The sequence below is a fragment of the Ambystoma mexicanum genome, chromosome 4p, assembly GCF_040938575.1.
Source record: "Ambystoma mexicanum isolate Mex_15411 chromosome 4p, UKY_AmexF1_1, whole genome shotgun sequence".
Lineage (NCBI taxonomy): Eukaryota > Metazoa > Chordata > Amphibia > Caudata > Ambystomatidae > Ambystoma > Ambystoma mexicanum.
In genome coordinates, this window is record NC_090927.1 from 411,893,768 (window position 1) to 411,910,814 (window position 17,047).

General features: G+C 56.9%; 1 protein-coding gene across 3 annotated transcripts in view; it reads left to right on the forward strand.

Moving 5' to 3' along the window:
• The window catches only part of NBAS (NBAS subunit of NRZ tethering complex), a 3,456,930-nt gene that overhangs the window by 922,438 nt on the left and 2,517,445 nt on the right, over positions 1-17,047 (forward strand). For all 3 annotated transcript variants that reach the window (XM_069605942.1, XM_069605943.1, XM_069605944.1), the window contains exon 19: positions 3,404-3,482. In XM_069605942.1, coding sequence (XP_069462043.1) covers positions 3,404-3,482 — 79 coding nt within the window. The remainder of the gene's footprint in view (positions 1-3,403; positions 3,483-17,047) is intronic.

Sequence of the window (17,047 nt, forward strand, 5' to 3'; positions counted from 1 at the left end):
GAACTGGGCCCAGAGAAGTGGTATCTTGAGCTGCTGGACATGGTCATCTGCCCTCCTTGGTGCCTTCTGAGGCCAGTGGATTGCTCTCACAGTCGGAGGGGCGAATGCGCCACCCAAAACTCAGCAGCCTGAACCTTCATGCTTGGCTACTAAGAGGCTGACATGCATGGAGTGAGACTTGACGGACAGCTTCCTCAGTGTACTCCTTTCAGCTCAGTGTCTCACCCTGAAGTCTATTTATGCCTGCAGATGGTGTACATTTTTGACTTGGTGCCAGGAGAGCGATCTGGACCATTTATCCTGTCCTTTATCACCTGTGTTGGAATTTCTGCTGTCTTTGGCCCATGTGGGCTTGCAGGTTGGCACTGTAAAGTGTTACCTTGTCTCTATTTCGGTGTTCAAGAGCTCCTTGAAACAGGACTTGTTTTTTACAATCCCCACTGTCATGCAATTCTTGCAGGGCTTGTAACCAGTTTCCTCCCTGCCATTTTTTGGTTCCGACGTGGGATTTTATTTTAGTTTTAACGTTTCTTATGAGTTCTCCGGTTGATTCCCTTCATTCCAGTTCTATTAGATTACTCAACCTTTAGGTGATTTTACTGGTTGCCATCACTTCCATGAGGTAGGTGAGTGAGCTCCAGGCATTGTCTGTTTTACCTTCCTATTTGTTTTTTTTCTAAAGAGAAGGTGACTTTCAGAGTGTTTGTTTGTTTGTTTGTTTGTTTATTTGCATTGCGCGCCAGACTCAAGGGTAACCGGGTGCAGTGAAAAGAATATATGAGGCTTACAATGTTACATAGAATTGCAGTGTTACAGCGAATTACAATGTTACATAGGATTACAGTGTTAAATAATTTACAGTGAGGGTATATACAGATTTTGTCGCACGTCTCAAGGACGGTTGAGGAAATGCTAAGGAACAAGTCGGTTGGTTATGTACAGTGTTAATGTGAAAATTTACAGTAGTGATATATCTTTGATGGTACATATATACATTCAGATAAATAACATAACACAAATTAAAGTCTTTCAAAACCTTACATGTTGTTGTCATTGAGGCGTTTGATAAGATTCGTTCTAAAGTGTGGGAAAGGTTGGTCTGATCTCAGGTTATGTGGCATGGCATTCCACCATTTAGCGGCTAGCAAAGGGAAGCTTGTGCCGCCAATTTTAGCAAGTTTAAATCTTGGAATTACCAGACAGTTGGAATTGGGAGTTCTTGTAGGCCTGCTAGAGATTTTTCTTTTTATTTTGTCCATCAGATAACTGGGAGCAGCGTTATTGAGGGCTTTGTACGTCAAGGAGAGCATTTTTAGGTGGATTTTATTGTCGGTGGAGAGCCATTTGTATTGTTGTCTAGTGGAGGAGATATGTTCCCTTTTGTTTATGCCTAAGGCGGCTCTGAGGGCATTGTTTTGTAGGATTTGTAGCCTTTTGGTGATAGTTTTGTTAGCGCCACTGTAAAGGGCATTGCAATAATCAAGTCGTGATAGTATTAAGGCTCTCGCTAGGATCATGCAACTATTATTAGATAAGAAAGGTTTACCTGCTTTTATTAATTTACAGGTATAAGCTGTAGTGGAAGCTAAGGAGTTAACTTGTTTGGTGAAAGACATAGTGGAGTCGAGATAGAAGCCTAGTGTTTTTACTTCACTCGAAACCTTGATGCTATTGCCATCTATGTTAAACATGGAATAGTCCTTGCCTAACTTGTTGATATTGGCCTGCGTGCCCAGAATGATCAGCTCAGTCTTATCATTCAGGCAGAGGCCATGTGATGCCATCCATGCCTGAATAATGAGGTACAGTGAGACCCTCCTTTCTGGCAGAAATGGTCTCGGATTTCCATCTCTCTCAGAAGATCCATCATCCAGAGTTTTTTCCTCCACCTCACCCTTCCAAGGCAGAGGAACAATTGCTTTGGCTGGACCCTGTGCAGGCCCTTAAATTCTACGTCTCTCGTACCAGAAAGGCTAGGAAAGATGACCAGATGATGGTTGGTTATGCTGGTGGTTTTGCTGGCAGGCATGTCAACAAACAGTCCCTGTCAAGGTGGATCATTCTCTGCATCTCAGAATGCTGCAGCCTGGTTGGGGAAGGATGTGCCTGAGGATCTCGGAGCCCATTCTACCAGAGGATTGGCGGCCACTTATGCCCTGCAGAAGCGCGTCCCTGTCCTAGACCTTTTCCAGGCAGAAACATGGATGTCTTTGCACACGTTTGCTAAGCATTACTACTTGGATAGTCTTGCGGGACAGGATGCCTGTTTTGGTAGGGCAGTCCTCCAGAGTTTTCTGGCTTAGGTGCTGTTTTTGCTTTCTCCCTCCTCCAGATTAATGTAATGCTTTGGAAGTCTATCATGGATGAGGAATCTGTAGGACAAAATAATCTATTCGAAGAACAAATCACTTCTCTCTCTGCAATGTTCTTTCTGATGGATGTTTCTCCCACAGATTCCTCGTTGCCCTCCCTACCTGCCCCTCTTGGTGGAATGCTAGTACACCATGGGTTCTATGGCCCCTCAGCGTCGGAGTGATTGGGGCGCGGCACCACGGGAAGTCACTGAGCCCGGCACATCAATATATAATGACCCTGACGTAATGTGTCCGCCACAGGGAGCGTAGAGGCGTTGGACGGAGGCAACAGGAGGCCGCGTTGATCGCTGTGGCGGTTTGTAAAACAAGTTTTTGCTATCTGAGATAGTTATCAATAGATCTCGCAAAATAATCCATTAATGAGTTGTCAAATATCAAAATGTTATTCAAAGCTTTTGAAAGTGGCCCCATGCACAGCTGTGTTCAATTCGAGGAAGGTGTGGTTTATATGGGAATTAAATTGATATGTTGCAAAGTTAAGACCACATTCTTTCCCCACAATTTGTTTTCACTCATAAGTTTACTCAACATGAGAAATCACAGATATTAAGCAAATGTGTTTATGGCTTACCATGTAATATTATGTTCCAAAAGATACTGCACACCCTAATCAAAGCAATGTCGTTATTTATTTTGTTTGTGGCTCAACCTAGTCAGAGATCTCCACAGAGTATGGTCAGGTTTGTTGGGACACTAACATTAAAATAGGTATGTGGACTCTTGGGAATTGATTTCCATCACTGTGAATAGAGATGAATAGTGTGCAAAGTAGATGTTTAAATTGTTACCCAAGTTATACTCAAATGGGATGTTTTCCCAAATACATATTTGAAGGCTTGGACTTTGTAAGTCTCCCAGACATGCAGAAGAAGGTGTCAAGAACTCTAACTTGAAAATTGATTCATTGCATAAATGCTGTAAGATACTGAAACATTTTAATGATGTTTTAATTTATGTACTGTTACAAAATGAATGAAAATATAAAAATCAAAAAACAATGTTAACACTTTTTTCTATAATTTCTACAGTTTAACGTTAGAACAAAAAGAGCTCTGCCGTTGCAGATTTAAACTATTAACTTACTTAGATCGACTCTCGACATATGAGGTGAGAATGTTAGAATGTTGAAATGTGCATTTATTTGGCTGATATATGTTGTACTTCTTACTTTCTTACACATTTTTTTCACTTTCGGCTTGAAGGTAAATTGTCCGGTTATGATTAAAACAATTTTGTTTTTCAACTCCATCAGCTTTGTTAAGCTTACGTTTGCTTGGTTTCACTGTATTTGATTTTATTCTAGCATTTAAATGATTTGTGATGGCTTCTTTGAAAGGGCACACAATAGCAAAGCGGCTATTCTTCAGCAGCTATGTTCTATGCAAAAAGTATGGAACTAGCAAGAAAATTGAGAATCATGAGTGCCCTCCTACCAGCCTAGGACTTGTAAGTATTGATGAAGAAGATGAAACCGGGCTGGCTCATTTGTCGGATCTTATGTGTAATGTGAGACACCTGAAGGGTATCCTCACTCCTAAACCCCCTGGATCTTCTTCTCAGGTGGCCAGGGAAAGGCCAATGCTTTTGGATCCTGACCCTGTGGGTGGAGAACCGAGGGAGGATTACCTGGTTTGAGGGTCCTCCGAGATTGGGGCTGGGTACCTACAGGCGAGATATGGTATCCCTCTTTCCCTATAGATGACCAACCTAGCCCTACCCCAACCTTTATGGGCTACAAGACCTCTCCCCTCATTTCACTGCATTTAAAGTACTGGGACAAGGAAGAGGAGACTAAGCGTAATGAACACTACACCTTCATTTAACCATTCTGGTACTGCGATGAGGAAGATGCCTGCAGAGGATGGCGAGAGTCAGGAATGTCCCCTTAATCATGGTCAGGCAAACCTAATGAAGGATCTACACCTGCAGCCTGTAAAGGGGTTTTAGGTGTATAAAGAGAGAGCCAGAGTACACCTTTGGGAGAATCAGGGAGGCCTGTGGGGAGGGAACCACCAGAGAACCTTTTTTTCACAGGATGCAGCCGTTGTGGGACCTGTGGAGGTGCCAGGACGATGGCATGCAGCCCAGAGACAGAGCCTCCATGCCGAGTAATCAGCAGCCAGAGCTGCGAAGTGTAGAATATAGCAGGACGCCATCGGCATCCACCCCAAGGCAGTGGAGCAACCAGTGTGTGCCAGGAAGACCTTGGTGTGCGAGCAGTGCTCGCAGGAGCTGGCACACCAACCAGAGAAGCAGGAAAGAAGCATCTGGAGCTGCAGAGGAACAGCGCCGAAGACTGTTGAGTGTTGGGGAGAGACACCCGACAACCAGGGGCGTTCCTAGCAGGCTGTGACCAGACAATGAATTAACGGCTTGAATGGAAACTTGAAATTAAGCATGTTGAATCCATATTGAATACTGAAGTGAATGAAAACTTGAAATTTAGCATATTGAATGTATGTTGAATGCCAAACTGAATGAAACCTTACAATTAAGCTTATGGAATCTGGAATTTATGGGGAAAAGCAGATAACAGAGAATAGCCAAAGAGAAAGTGTACATATGATTTCCTCTCAACAAGCAGTTGCACCACACTGGCAAGAGCACTTGTGCTGTCCAAGTTGGACTACTGCAAAGCGCTATACCTTGGGTCAAATAAACATATCACCAGGTGTTAGGGAGAATTCTCATTCTATGGCTAATTTCCCTTACCTATAGAGTCCCCCAGCAGCTTTGCTGGATTTGAGGGGTTTATTTTTTTTCTCCTGCTAAGAGTGAGACCCTTTTTTCCCACTCTTAGACAGATTGCTAGTGTATGTTTTATCTTATGTGCTTATGGTCTGTGGGGATTTTCTCACCCCTATAGGATTCATCTTTTTACATGTGTGGTACACAGCACCCTCCGTGCCGTACCACAGGGATGTCGTAGCGACCCCCAAACATAGACTTCATACCCTGGGACTGACTACTGTCTCCCAGGGCATGTAAAGTCCCTATTGAAGTCAATCTTTATGAACAAAACCAGTACAAACATCTTAATATGGAAGTACTGGAAAGGTTTAATAGTTTTTCCCTAGTGTTCATTTTCGAGGGGGTACCGTACAGTCCCTCTCTCAAAAGTTTCAGGCTGGTGGAAGTGGTTTCTACCATAAATATTCGACCGCAAATATTTTCCTATGGGATTTTCCCATTGTTCGAGGCTACCACTTTTACTGACAGCCTCTAAAATACCGCCGGTTTATTTTAATATTAACTTTACTACGGTAGGTTTTTATTGCCAGAACTTTGATTTAATTTCTTTCTCGTGTCTTTCTCTATATTCCTAACCTAGGTCAGGGATCCTTTGTTCGTCCTTTTGGCGGGCTTCTGCCTAGAATCCCTCCTCTAGGCGCCACTGAGTCTGGGGTAGACAGGATGAGTGGGAGGGGGAATAGGCACCCCAAGTCGCACTCTGCCCTGATAGGCTGGGGGGTTCTCCCGCCGGGAGAGCCACCCCACTGTGTGAGTAACAGCTGTATGAATGGGGGTCTTGCTGCATAAAAGCAGGGTCCTGAGGACTGGAGGACAAGACGTCGCCACTGGAACTAAGAAGCCGAAGAGGAGAGAAGCCAAATCATCTGCAACAACTGAACCACTGGTGAAGCCCTGCTGCAGCGTCTCGCCACTTTTCTCCACACGACGAGAGAAGATCTTCATCTGCAAGAGCCTTCTTCCCTTGAGCTGGTGGGGCCAACCAGTTTGCCAATCGCCTTCCAAGACCTGCCTTGGTCGAATCGCCAGTGCCCTGCACTCGGTGACCGGATAGCCAGGCACCACCCGTCCACCACATCCACGATTTATAGGAGCGTACCTTTTAATCCATTTCGGCATCACCGCGGCTGGCTTCTTCCCTGGGCAATGCAGTAACTCGAACCTTCCTCCACAACGAGAGCCTCTCTTCCTCTGCTGGACAACACAAACTGCCAGGAACCGCCGCCACCACAGGAGCCGCTTCCACTTTTTCAGGTACATTGTTCCGCCAGGCCTCCCGTTTCACGGGGTACTGCTAAAGGTGTTTGAAATCCTTTACCGACCTCCTGGGTTGGCCGCCCCTATCGACTAACATTATCGTTTACCTTGTACACCCTCCTTTTGAATCGTTAAACCAAAGACTTGACTGCATGTACTAGAACATTTTGATCCTGGGCACATTGCCCTGTACCACTAATTCTGGCATAGGCCTATTGACTTTGGCTAAATCTGTTACAACTACCTTCACTAGATTGCTTTTCATCCTCAACTGTGTTGGTGCACCAGAAACTCTTATAACCACTCTTCCTTCCCTCTTAAGTATTGTTGAAGTGCCATTTTGCTCGGTTTTCACCCATGTATGACTATTGCTAAAGTGCTACTTTGCCTAAACCTGTTCACAATCCACTTGGGAAGTGTTGCTAGAGTGTTTAAGAGGTCAACTCTGTATAACTTGTCCTTTCCCTCCCTTTTGGGAAATTGTTAGAGTGCCATTTCTGCTTAGTTTATACTGTGCCATTTTGCTCAGTTTTCACTCTGGCTCAAACTTGTCTACAATTTAATTAGGGAGTTGTGTATATTTTTCGTGACTATTTTAACTTGCTTTAATACTTGTGATTGATGTGTTGAATTGGAAGTGTGTAAAATAAATATATATATATTCTTTTTAATACAAAGCTTTGGTCAGTGTTTCCTGGTACCATAGTACTGTAGTACTATTGTGTGAACCCTGAATACTGCTCATCTCCCTCTTGAGATAAGTCTGACTGCTTAGCCACAGCTACCAACTAAATCTTTGTGGTACAGACTGATACCAAAGGGGATTTATTGCATATAACTGTAGTCTTAATCTTCTGTAGTGCTCCCTAAGGGAACTGCACAGGATTCTGCCTAACACCAGGAAAATTCAAATACTTCAAAATAACGCCCTGAAAGCAGCGTTAGGAATGACCAAGAGAGAACATATCTCGACAGCAAGGAGACAGTCTAACTGGCTTTCCACCATTGATAAAATTAGACTAAAAACTGCTTCACTAACATTCAAGTGCCTTAATAATGCAGCACCTCGTTACTTGACAGAGAGGTTCAATAGAAGACCTACACTCCGACCTACCAGAATGGCCTACACAAACTGCCTGACAGTCCCCTCCTTCAAAATGAGGACAAACGGCAGTAACGGCTTCCCCGTCAAAGCTGCCCAACTTTTGAACTCCCTCCCACCTATCCTCAGGGCAGACCAAACCTACCCACTTTTCAGACTAAATATCAACTGGCTTAAAGAAAATGATATTTAAACATCAGTATGACCCTCTAATCCTTTACACCTCTCACTTCATGGAGACCATCTAGCTTAACAGGCCGATTCATGGAATAATTAGCGCGGCGCAAGTGGGCAAAAACGTGCGATTCGCAGTGGAATAGCGAAAATCGCAGTGCAAGTGCGAAAATCGCACGAAAAGCAGCGCACATCGATTCATGGAAGTCCGTGCGCGAGAAAACCAGCGGATGTGCGATAAAAAAGTGCACGGCGCACGTTGGCGCACAGGCCATCAAACAGCGTGCGCCAGGTCACAGCGAAAATCGCACAGGCCAGAGCGAAAATCGCACATAGCGCGGCGCACGCAACAAAAGTAGGCGGAACACGGGGCGTACCACTCGGAATGGGGAACAACTTGCCAAAATGTGGGCGTCACGGGGGAAGCACAGGGTACAAGTGCGCGGAACGCCCACACGCTCGCCTACAACACGTATTCATGGAATAGAATAGGGCAAAAAAGCGCACGCTCAAACCAGCGCACAGGCACAAACACGACCGCCACAAGAAAGCAGGCGGTAGCGTCTCTGCGCCTGGAAGAAATGTGCGCCAAAAGGTGCGCCAACAAATAGCACCTATATACAGCCATGATGAATGCCCAATACTGTGGCCCTCCAGGACAAATGACGTTCAAAGGGGTACCCACAAACACAGACACGCGCTGACAGAAAAAAAACGTGTGCGTGTATACCGGGGTGCGCGGGAAGTCTCGCACGCGAATTGGCCGGGTACGTGGATTACAGGGGTGCGCGGGAAGTTCCACACGCGATTAGGCAGGGTACGTGGATTGCAGGGGTGCGCGGTAAGTTCCACACGTGATTAGGCAGGGTACGTGGATTTCAGGGGTGATCGGGAAGTTCCACACGCGATTTGGCCGGGTACGTGGATTTCAGGGGTGCGCGGGAAGTTCCACACGCGATTAGTCAGGGTACGTGGATTACAGGGGTGCGCGGGAAGTTCCACACGCGATTTGGCCGGGTACGTGGATTTCAGGGGTGCGCAGGAAGTTCCACACGCGATTAGGCAGGGTACGTGGATTGCAGGGGTGCGCGGGAAGTTCCACACGCGATTTGGCCGTGTACGTGGATTTCAGGGGTGCGCGGGAAGTACCACACGCGATTTGTCAGGGTACGTGGATTTCAGGGGTGCGCGGGAAGTTCCACACACGATTTGGCCGGGTACGTGGATTTCAGGGGTGCGCGGGAAGTTCCACACGCGATTAGGCAGGGTACGTGGATTGCAGGGGTGCGCGGGAAGTTCCACACGCGATTTTGGCTGTGTGCTCCCAGGTATTACCTGTACACCCTCCACGGCCCCTGCAGGCAGCACACACCACAGGGGACTAGCCTGCACACCTGCTCATGTCACCCACCACCCCCAGCCACCAGGGGCACCCTCCACCAGGCCCCCACCCATGTCACCCACCACCCCCACACCCCAGCCACCAGGGGCAGCCTCCACCAGGCCCCCACCCATGTCCAACCCATGTCTCCCACCCCCCAGCCACCAGGGGCACCCTCCACCAGGCCCCCACCCATGTCACCCACCACCCCCACCCCCCAGCAGTGCAGGGGCATCCTCCACCAGGCCCCCACCCATGTCTCCCACCACCCCCACCCCCCAGCCACCAGGGGCAGCCTCCACCAGGCCCCCACCCATGTCTCCCCCCACCCCCCAGGGGCACCATCCACCAGGCCCCGACCCATGTCTCCCACCACCCCCACCCCCCAGCACTGTGGGGCACCTGCCAGCAGGCCCCCACCCATGTCCAACCCATGTCTCCCACCCCCCAGCCACCAGGGGCTCCCTCCACCAGGCCCCCACCCATGTCACCCACCACCCCCACCCCCCAGCACTGTGGGGCACCTGCCAGCAGGCCCCCACCCATGTCCAACCCATGTCTCCCACCACCCCACCCCCCAGCCACCAGGGGCACCCTCCACCAGGCCCCCACCCATGTCACCCACCACCCCCACCCCCCAGCAGTGCAGGGGCATCCTCCACCAGGCCCCCACCCATGTCTCCCACCCCCCCCACCCCCCAGCAGTGCAGGGGCATCCTCCACCAGGCCCCCACCCATGTCTCCCACCACCCCCACCCCCCAGCCACCAGGGGCACCCTCCACCAGGCCCCCACCCATGTCACCCACCACCCCCACACCCCAGCCACCAGGGGCAGCCTCCACCAGGCCCCCACCCATGTCCAACCCATGTCTCCCACCACCCCCAGCCACCAGGGGCACCCTCCACCAGGCCCCCACCCATGTCACCCACCACCCCCACCCCCCAGCAGTGCAGGGGCATCCTCCACCAGGCCCCCACCCATGTCTCCCACCACCCCCACCCCCCAGCCACCAGGGGCAGCCTCCACCAGGCCCCCACCCATGTCTCCCAACACCCCCACCCCCCAGCCACCAGGGGCACCCTCCACCAGGCCCCCACCCATGTCTCCCACCACCCCCACCCCCCAGCACTGTGGGGCACCTGCCAGCAGGCCCCCACCCATGTCCAACCCATGTCTCCCACCACCCCCACCCCCCAGCCACCAGAGGCACCCTCCACCAGGCCCCCACCCATGTCACCCACCACCCCCACCCCCCAGCACTGTGGGGCACCTGCCAGCAGGCCCCCACCCATGTCCAACCCATGTCTCCCACCACCCCCACCCCCCAGCCACCAGGGGCACCCTCCACCAGGCCCCCACCCATGTCAGCCACCACCCCCACCCCCCAGCAGTGCAGGGGCATCCTCCACCAGGCCCCCACCCATGTCTCCCACCACCCCCACCCCCAGCAGTGCAGGGGCATCCTCCACCAGGCCCCCACCCATGTCACCCACCACCCCCCAGCCACCAGGGGCACCCTCCACCAGGCCCCCACCCATGTCTCCCACCACCCCCACCCCCCAGCCACCAGGGGCACCCTCCACCAGGCCCCCCACCCATGTCTCCCACCACCCCCACCCCCCAGCACTGTGGGGCACCTGCCAGCAGGCCCCCACCCATGTCCAACCCATGTCTCCCACCACCCCCACCCCCCAGCCACCAGGGGCACCCTCCACCAGGCCCCCACCCATGTCTCCCACCACCCCCACCCCCCAGCCACCAGGGGCACCCTCCACCAGGCCCCCACCCATGTCGTCCCACCACCCCCACCCCCCAGCCACCAGGGGCACCCTCCACCAGGCCCCCACCCATGTCTCCCACCACCCCCACCCCCCAGCAGTGCAGGGGCATCCTCCACCAGGCCCCCACCCATGTCTCCCACCACCCCCACCCCCCAGCCACCAGGGGCACCCTCCACCAGGCCCCCACCCATGTCTCCCACCCCCCAGCACTGTGGGGCACCTGCCAGCAGGCCCCCACCCATGTCCAACCCATGTCTCCCACCACCCCCACCCCCCAGCCACCAGGGGCACCCTCCACCAGACCCCCACCCATGTCTCCCACCACCCCCACCCCCCAGCCACCAGGGGCACCCTCCACCAGGCCCCCACCCATGTCGTCCCACCACCCCCACCCCCCAGCCACCAGGGGCACCCTCCACCAGGCCCCCACCCATGTCTCCCACCACCCCCACCCCCCAGCCACCAGGGGCACCCTCCACCAGGCCCCCACCCATGTCTCCCACCACCCCCACCCCCCAGCACTGTGGGGCACCTGCCAGCAGGCCCCCACCCATGTCCAACCCATGTCTCCCACCACCCCCACCGACCAGCCACCAGGGGCACCCTCCACCAGGCCCCCACCCATGTCACCCACCACCCCCACCCCCAGCAGTGCAGGGGCATCCTCCACCAGGCCCCCACCCATGTCACCCACCACCCCCACCCCCCAGCCACCAGGGGCACCCTCCACCAGGCCCCCACCCATGTCTCCCACCACCCCCACCCCCCAGCAGTGCAGGGGCATCCTCCACCAGGCCCCCACCCATGTCTCCCACCACCCCCACCCCCCAGCACTGTGGGGCACCTGCCAGCAGGCCCCCACCCATGTCCAACCCATGTCTCCCACCACCCCCACCCCCCAGCCACCAGGGGCACCCTCCACCAGGCCCCCACCCATGTCACCCACCACCCCCACCCCCCAGCAGTGCAGGGGCATCCTCCACCAGGCCCCCACCCATGTCACCCACCACCCCCACCCCCCAGCCACCAGGGGCACCCTCCACCAGGCCCCCACCCATGTCACCCACCACCCCCACCCCCCAGCCACCAGGGGCACCCTCCACCAGGCCCCCACCCATGTCTCCCACCACCCCCACCCCCCAGCAGTGCAGGGGCATCCTCCACCAGGCCCCCACCCATGTCACCCACCACCCCCACCCCCCAGCCACCAGGGGCACCCTCCATCAGGCCCCCACCCATGTCACCCACCACCCCCACCCCCCAGCACTGTGGGGCACCTGCCAGCAGGCCCCCACCCATGTCCAACCCATGTCTCCCACCACCCCCACCCCCCAGCCACCAGGGGCACCCTCCACCAGGCCCCCACCCATGTCACCCACCACCCCCACCCCCCAGCAGTGCAGGGGCATCCTCCACCAGGCCCCCACCCATGTCTCCCACCACCCCCACCCCCAGCAGTGCAGGGGCATCCTCCACCAGGCCCCCACCCATGTCACCCACCACCCCCCAGCCACCAGGGGCACCCTCCACCAGGCCCCCACCCATGTCTCCCACCACCCCCACCCCCCAGCCACCAGGGGCACCCTCCACCAGGCCCCCACCCATGTCTCCCACCACCCCCACCCCCCAGCACTGTGGGGCACCTGCCAGCAGGCCCCCACCCATGTCCAACCCATGTCTCCCACCACCCCCACCCCCCAGCCACCAGGGGCACCCTCCACCAGGCCCCCACCCATGTCTCCCACCACCCCCACCCCCCAGCCACCAGGGGCACCCTCCACCAGGCCCCCACCCATGTCGTCCCACCACCCCCACCCCCCAGCCACCAGGGGCACCCTCCACCAGGCCCCCACCCATGTCTCCCACCACCCCCACCCCCCAGCAGTGCAGGGGCATCCTCCACCAGGCCCCCACCCATGTCTCCCACCACCCCCACCCCCCAGCCACCAGGGGCACCCTCCACCAGGCCCCCACCCATGTCTCCCACCCCCCAGCACTGTGGGGCACCTGCCAGCAGGCCCCCACCCATGTCCAACCCATGTCTCCCACCACCCCCACCCCCCAGCCACCAGGGGCACCCTCCACCAGGCCCCCACCCATGTCTCCCACCACCCCCACCCCCCAGCCACCAGGGGCACCCTCCACCAGGCCCCCACCCATGTCGTCCCACCACCCCCACCCCCCAGCCACCAGGGGCACCCTCCACCAGGCCCCCACCCATGTCTCCCACCACCCCCACCCCCCAGCCACCAGGGGCACCCTCCACCAGGCCCCCACCCATGTCTCCCACCACCCCCACCCCCCAGCACTGTGGGGCACCTGCCAGCAGGCCCCCACCCATGTCCAACCCATGTCTCCCACCACCCCCACCCCCCAGCCACCAGGGGCACCCTCCACCAGGCCCCCACCCATGTCACCCACCACCCCCACCCCCCAGCAGTGCAGGGGCATCCTCCACCAGGCCCCCACCCATGTCTCCCACCACCCCCACCCCCAGCAGTGCAGGGGCATCCTCCACCAGGCCCCCACCCATGTCACCCACCACCCCCCAGCCACCAGGGGCACCCTCCACCAGGCCCCCACCCATGTCTCCCACCACCCCCACCCCCAGCCACCAGGGGCACCCTCCACCAGGCCCCCACCCATGTCTCCCACCACCCCCACCCCCCAGCACTGTGGGGCACCTGCCAGCAGGCCCCCACCCATGTCCAACCCATGTCTCCCACCACCCCCACCCCCCAGCCACCAGGGGCGCCCTCCACCAGGCCCCCACCCATGTCTCCCACCACCCCCACCCCCCAGCCACCAGGGGCACCCTCCACCAGGCCCCCACCCATGTCGTCCCACCACCCCCACCCCCCAGCCACCAGGGGCACCCTCCACCAGGCCCCCACCCATGTCTCCCACCACCCCCACCCCCCAGCAGTGCAGGGGCATCCACCACCAGGCCCCCACCCATGTCTCCCACCACCCCCACCCCCCAGCCACCAGGGGCACCCTCCACCAGGCCCCCACCCATGTCTCCCACCCCCTAGCACTGTGGGGCACCTGCCAGCAGGCCCCCACCCATGTCCAACCCATGTCTCCCACCACCCCCACCCCCCAGCCACCAGGGGCACCCTCCACCAGGCCCCCACCCATGTCTCCCACCACCCCCACCCCCCAGCCACCAGGGGCACCCTCCACCAGGCCCCCACCCATGTCGTCCCACCACCCCCACCCCCCAGCCACCAGGGGCACCCTCCACCAGGCCCCCACCCATGTCTCCCACCACCCCCACCCCCCAGCCACCAGGGGCACCCTCCACCAGGCCCCCACCCATGTCTCCCACCACCCCCACCCCCCAGCACTGTGGGGCACCTGCCAGCAGGCCCCCACCCATGTCCAACCCATGTCTCCCACCACCCCCACCGACCAGCCACCAGGGGCACCCTCCACCAGGCCCCCACCCATGTCACCCACCAGCCCCACCCCCAGCAGTGCAGGGGCATCCTCCACCAGGCCCCCACCCATGTCACCCACCACCCCCACCCCCCAGCCACCAGGGGCACCCTCCACCAGGCCCCCACCCATGTCTCCCACCACCCCCACCCCCCAGCAGTGCAGGGGCATCCTCCACCAGGCCCCCACCCATGTCTCCCACCACCCCCACCCCCCAGCACTGTGGGGCACCTGCCAGCAGGCCCCCACCCATGTCCAACCCATGTCTCCCACCACCCCCACCCCCCAGCCACCAGGGGCACCCTCCACCAGGCCCCCACCCATGTCACCCACCACCCCCACCCCCCAGCAGTGCAGGGGCATCCTCCACCAGGCCCCCACCCATGTCACCCACCACCCCCACCCCCCAGCCACCAGGGGCACCCTCCACCAGGCCCCCACCCATGTCACCCACCACCCCCACCCCCCAGCCACCAGGGGCACCCTCCACCAGGCCCCCACCCATGTCTCCCACCACCCCCACCCCCCAGCAGTGCAGGGGCATCCTCCTCCAGGCCCCCACCCATGTCACCCACCACCCCCACCCCCCAGCCACCAGGGGCACCCTCCACCAGGCCCCCACCCATGTCTCCCACCACCCCCACCCCCCAGCCACCAGGGGCACCCTCCACCAGGCCCCCACCCATGTCACCCACCACCCCCAGCCACCAGGGGCACCCTCCACCAGGCCCCCACCCATGTCACCCACCACCCCCACCCCCCAGCCACCAGGGGCACCCTCCACTCCACCAGGCCCCCACCCATGTCTCCCACCACCCCCACCCCCCAGCAGTGCAGGGGCATCCTCCACCAGGCCCCCACCCATGTCACCCACCACCCCCCACCCCCCAGCCACCAGGGGCACCCTCCACCAGGCCCCCACCCATGTCTCCCACCACCCCCACCCCCCAGCACTGTGGGGCACCTGCCAGCAGGCCCCCACCCATGTCCAACCCATGTCTCCCACCACCCCCACCCCCCAGCACTGTGGGGCACCTGCCAGCAGGCCCCCACCCATGTCCAACCCATGTCTCCCACCACCCCCACCCCCCAGCCACCAGGGGCACCCTCCACTCCACCAGGCCCCCACCCATGTCTCCCACCACCCCCACCCCCCAGCAGTGCAGGGGCATCCTCCACCAGGCCCCCACCCATGTCACCCACCACCCCCCACCCCCCAGCCACCAGGGGCACCCTCCACCAGGCCCCCACCCATGTCTCCCACCACCCCCACCCCCCAGCACTGTGGGGCACCTGCCAGCAGGCCCCCACCCATGTCCAACCCATGTCTCCCACCACCCCCACCCCCCAGCACTGTGGGGCACCTGCCAGCAGGCCCCCACCCATGTCCAACCCATGTCTCCCACCACCCCCACCCCCCAGCCACCAGGGGCAGCCTCCACCAGGCCCCCACCCATGTCTCCCACCACCCCCCACCCCCCAGCACTGTGGGGCACCTGCCAGCAGGCCCCCACCCATGTCTCCCACCACCCCCACCCCCCAGCAGTGCAGGGGCAGCCTCCACCAGGCACCCACACATGTCCCCCTGCCCCCAGGTCCTGACTATACTCAATCATGGCAGTAATGGGCAGCATACCCAGCACAAACACCCAGGCAAGGATTGCATCCACCCACATAGTGAATGCAATTACATGATACAACCCCAATGGCAAGTCTGTAAATGAACACATGTCCGTCACACACACATACACAATGGGTGCAAGTGAATGTCAAAACCCATATCATGACATGTATGAAACCAATGAGAAAATACCACAAGTGAAAGTCAAAAAAACATGTATTAAAGATGAAAAATAAGTAAACAAATCAAACATACAACAATGGGGATAACAAAATAAATGGTCCATGTCCGAGAACAAATGTAAAAATAAAAAAAACAAAGTAATCCAAAAACAAATGTTGTCCAAAGCAATATCATGTGGAAGGAAAATAATGAAAAACCATTTCCTCATGGTGAACACAATAATTAATAAAAAAAAAGTTTCTTCAAAAAGCAAACTATATACACGAATATTCCAGGGTCCATGAGCCCAACACCATAAATGAAACCTACTACTACCTAATGAAAATAATATATACAAAAAAGTGGCCATTGTCCGAGCGGTCCAAAAAAATAAAAATTAATAAAGGAAACCTAACACTAACTAATTAAATAACTATATACAAAGGCAGCGGGCAAGTCCTGCGGCTCACTCGGTGATGTTGCTGGCCAGGGCATCATCGAACTCCATGTCGATGTCCTGGAGGCGGGACTCTGTCCTGGCCCCGAGGTCTCGCAGGGATATCCCCATGTCCAGCTCAAACTCCCTGCGAGCTTCCTCGAGGCACTCAGCCCGCCTCAACGCCCGACGCATGGAGAACTCCGCCCTGACCATGGTGAGCCGCTCCTCTTCCGCCCGCTGCCGCTCCGCACCTATCCGCTAGACCAACTGCTCCCACACGGAAGACACCATCATCCAAGGGTTGCCCTGCCCTCCGGCCGATGACTGCCCCTCTGATCTTGATGGCCCTGAGCCATGATGCCTCCCACGTCGAGCCTGCTGCTGCCTCCGACGCCACTGCCTCTGCCAGCACGACGGCATCCAGGCTGATGGAAACCACCGACGCCGTCGTGCACGTGCCCTGCCCGATGATGCTGTCACATCTTCCATCTGCTGGGGTCCAGTTGCTGTGTTGTCCACCCCTGCTGGACCTCCGACTCCCAACTGTGGCAGGGATGGGAT